This window comes from Mesitornis unicolor, unplaced genomic scaffold (genome assembly GCF_000695765.1).
Source record: "Mesitornis unicolor isolate BGI_N332 unplaced genomic scaffold, ASM69576v1 scaffold52960, whole genome shotgun sequence".
NCBI classification, from domain to species: Eukaryota; Metazoa; Chordata; class Aves; order Mesitornithiformes; family Mesitornithidae; genus Mesitornis; species Mesitornis unicolor.
The window spans coordinates 5329-8661 of record NW_010157259.1 but is presented as its reverse complement, the minus strand read 5'-3'; the positions used below and the strand labels follow the sequence as shown (position 1 = coordinate 8661).

Genomic DNA, 3333 nt, shown 5'->3' with positions numbered 1-3333 from the left:
GTCCTGTCGGTCAACGGCTCCGTGGAGACCTACGGGGACTGCGGGGTAAGTGCGGGCGGGCGAGGCCTGGGGAAGGGGGTGGCCCTGCTCTCTCTCTATTTGGGCTGCTCTGGATCCCGCTGTAAGCAGCACCGCGGCCCAGCCCCGAAGCACCTTGGGGAGCAGGTGGAGATCAGGGCTGCAAAAGGTGGGCAGAGCTTTCCTACCGAAAGCAGGAGTGAAACGTCCTCCGAAGAAGGTGCTGAAGGCTCTGTGCTAAAACAGAGGGGCTGCAGAAACTGGAACAGAATGGGATGGTATGGAGAGCTGTGCTGAGCCACTCTGCCCGCTGTTTTTATTGAGGTACTAAGGGAGAGCAAGATGTAGGGGTGGTGGAGTGAACAGGGAACAAGAAACTCTTGAGGGCAGTGGTTGTGAGCAGTCTAGTGAGTGAGCTTAGCAAGGAAAGGAGGTGGTGTGACAGTGGGAGAGGAGAAGGGAGTCTTGGACGAAGCCTTTTAAACATGCTTCACCTTTGCTTATATTAAGAAGCAAGGGCTGGAGAGATCAAGTCCAGTGTTAGTTGAGAAATTGCTGAGATTAATATTTCATCTCTTTAAAAATCTGATACGTTTCTTACCCCAGTACTACTTAAAGCTGTTTTTCCAGGAACTGCAATGGTTTGTTATTGGTACTCCAATGCTTTGTAAAGGCAGTCTCTGCTTTCTGTAGGTATGCCCTAGAGGTCAGAGAACTGATGACAACAAAATCTGCCGGGAATGTATGGGATCTCCGGACCGCTACGACTGGCTGTACCTTGGCTTCATGGCTATGCTTCCCCTGGTTTTACACTGGTTCTTCATTGAATGGTATTCAGGAAAAAAGAGGTTCGTGTACCCTTTCTTCAGATAAGTTATTTAAAAATGGAAATCTGGTATTGATGAGCGATCAGCCTGAGATGCTGAACTGAACTGTCCAGCAGTTCGTGCTGTTGGTTGAGCTGGTGCGGTAGCATATAAATTTTGGGCAACTGGAGGAGGGGTCCTGCAGGTCTTTTTTGCCAGTCACTGCCCTCAGGACATGTTTTGTGTCTCTTTAACGTGGTAGTGCACAGTCTGTATGGCACTTGGGGCTGGAATGGGTTTCCCAGCAGTGGCAGGAGCAGCACATTGTGTTTCCCCTTCTCTGTTGGGCCAGACCCACCACCTGTAGAGGCCCCCGATCAGCAGTGCTGACCACGTACAACGAGGGAATGGGTTTTCTCATTAGTAATGTGTATGCTGGGTTTTGGTCTTGATGGTGCAGCAACCTTTACGTCAGCATGGTGCCTCAAGGAAGTTCCTTAAAAAAGGGGTTTAAAACCACAGCTGCATGTGGCTATTTGGTGCTAGCCTGGAACTTCAAGTAATGGCTCTGGAATGTACTAAAGTCTGAAAACATAGAGGAGTGAGAGTTTAATATGTGAATATATACCATCTTTAACAAGGACTTGTGAAAGTTTTGCTTATATTGTACATATCAATGTTGTCCCTTCTGGGACATGCAGTGTCTTATCCTCACTGCTTCTTTTGAAAGTGCAACAGTGTCAGTGGGCGGTGTCCCTCACCCAGCAGGGTGCTTATGCTACAGCAAGCTTTTCTTTGAGAAGCCGGACTGTCCAATCACGTATTTATCATCTCAGATGACTTAGTGTGTAAAGAGTTTTCACATTCATCTTCAGATACCTCAATTTTTATTCAAGCAGCATTGTCCTAACCTCACTCATGGTGAATATTAACTTTGTAGAAGGTTCTGTGCTGCAGTAGCCTCCACTTCTCAGTCGGCATTTAGGTTTCCTGTAGTGTTAGCAAAATAGTAGTAAATCTCTGTCTCCTCCTGCAGTTCCAGTGCATTGTTGCAGCATGTCACTGCCCTGTTCGAGTGCAGCACTGCAGCGATCGTTACGCTGCTCGTCAGCGACCCTGTCGGCTCTCTGCATATCCGCTCCTGCAAGGTGAAGAAGCTTTCGGACTGGTACACGATGCTTTACAACCCGAGTCCCGACTACATCACCACAGTGCACTGCACTCACGAAGCTGTCTATCCCCTGTGAGTGTAAAGGCTTTCATGCTCCTGTCTGTCCCTTCCTCTTATACCAACGTGTTTCAGTCTGTGCCTCTTCTCAAAGCTGCAGAAAGTGTTCAGATATAACACAGACCAATGAGTATCAGTCTTCTGAAGTCTTTTCACGCATTGAGCTGTTTTATGCGTGAAATGCTTAACAACATCACATGAGTCACCAAAGAAGGTGGCATAGTCCAGGCTATTTAGCGATGAAGTGTAAGACTTCATTTTTGTTCCTCTTTGCTACACCTTGACCATTTTCCCTAGGAAAAGAGAGCCTGTCATTCTGTGTTTACATCTTTTGATTGTAAATTCTTCAGACTTGACTGACCCCAAATTCCCTGGTTCTGAGTTGAGTCTGCAGGAGAAAAAGAATTGCACATTTTAAAGAATTTATCTCTTTTTCATTTTTAAATTTTTTTTATTCAGGTACACTATTGTGTTTATATATTATGCCTTCTGTCTTGTGTTAATGATGCTACTTCGGCCTCTTCTGGTTAAGAAAATTGCCTGTGGTTTGGGAAAATCTGATCGATTTAAAAGCATTTATGCAGCGCTGTACTTCTTCCCTATCCTCACCGTGCTTCAGGCTGTTGGAGGAGGCCTGCTCTGTGAGTTGTCTGTTAATAACACTAATAAATGTACCTGTAAACACACGTTAACAGATGATTTATAGGAGGGAGGGAAGGGACAGGATGCTTTTTGCTACGAGAATAAGGACATTGTATAATGTTATTGTGAGGAGTCTTTACCTGAAAAGGTAAAGGTTGCTCATTAGTAACCCTGTCATAACCAGAAGTGCTTTGCCTCTGGTGGTGCTGCTAGAGGCTGTACCTTTCCCAAAAAAAGGCAGTAGAGGGGATATGAGAGGAAACTGCTTCAGAAGGAATTAATTCCACTTTCTGCTAAGGCAGAGTTTGATTTCAGAGATAGATTGAAGTGTAGGTTTGGGGAGATGAGCTATTTTTGGTTTAGCTTCTAGTATACTTGTCACATGAAGGGGACAGGTGCCATGAAATCCCCGTTCAGCCAGACTACTTTTCTCATTATCTGCCTTTTGCAGTTGGTGATTTCAGTGTACAGTAACTTCACCTAGGAATACTAGAAAGGTTTGAAAACCTAAGGCACAGGTGTTGAATAATTGCACTTGGCTGACCCTTACTGCTGCGTGTGTTTGATGTGATGCTAAGAGGCAGGCTGTAGTAGCTTAGTTCACTCTACGCCCATGGTTATATGTGCAACAACAATCCA

General features: G+C 45.6%; 1 protein-coding gene across 1 annotated transcript in view; it reads left to right on the top strand.

Annotated features, from left to right (window-relative positions):
* Positions 1 to 6: 6 nt before the first annotated feature.
* JKAMP (JNK1/MAPK8-associated membrane protein) overlaps positions 7 to 3333 on the top strand; it is a 4383-nt gene continuing 1056 nt past the window's right edge. Inside the window, exons 1-4 of the mRNA XM_010179226.1 lie at positions 7 to 45; positions 712 to 866; positions 1861 to 2067; positions 2512 to 2693. Of these exons, the coding sequence (XP_010177528.1) occupies positions 763 to 866; positions 1861 to 2067; positions 2512 to 2693 (493 nt within the window). The 5' untranslated portion in view covers positions 7 to 45; positions 712 to 762. The remainder of the gene's footprint in view (positions 46 to 711; positions 867 to 1860; positions 2068 to 2511; positions 2694 to 3333) is intronic.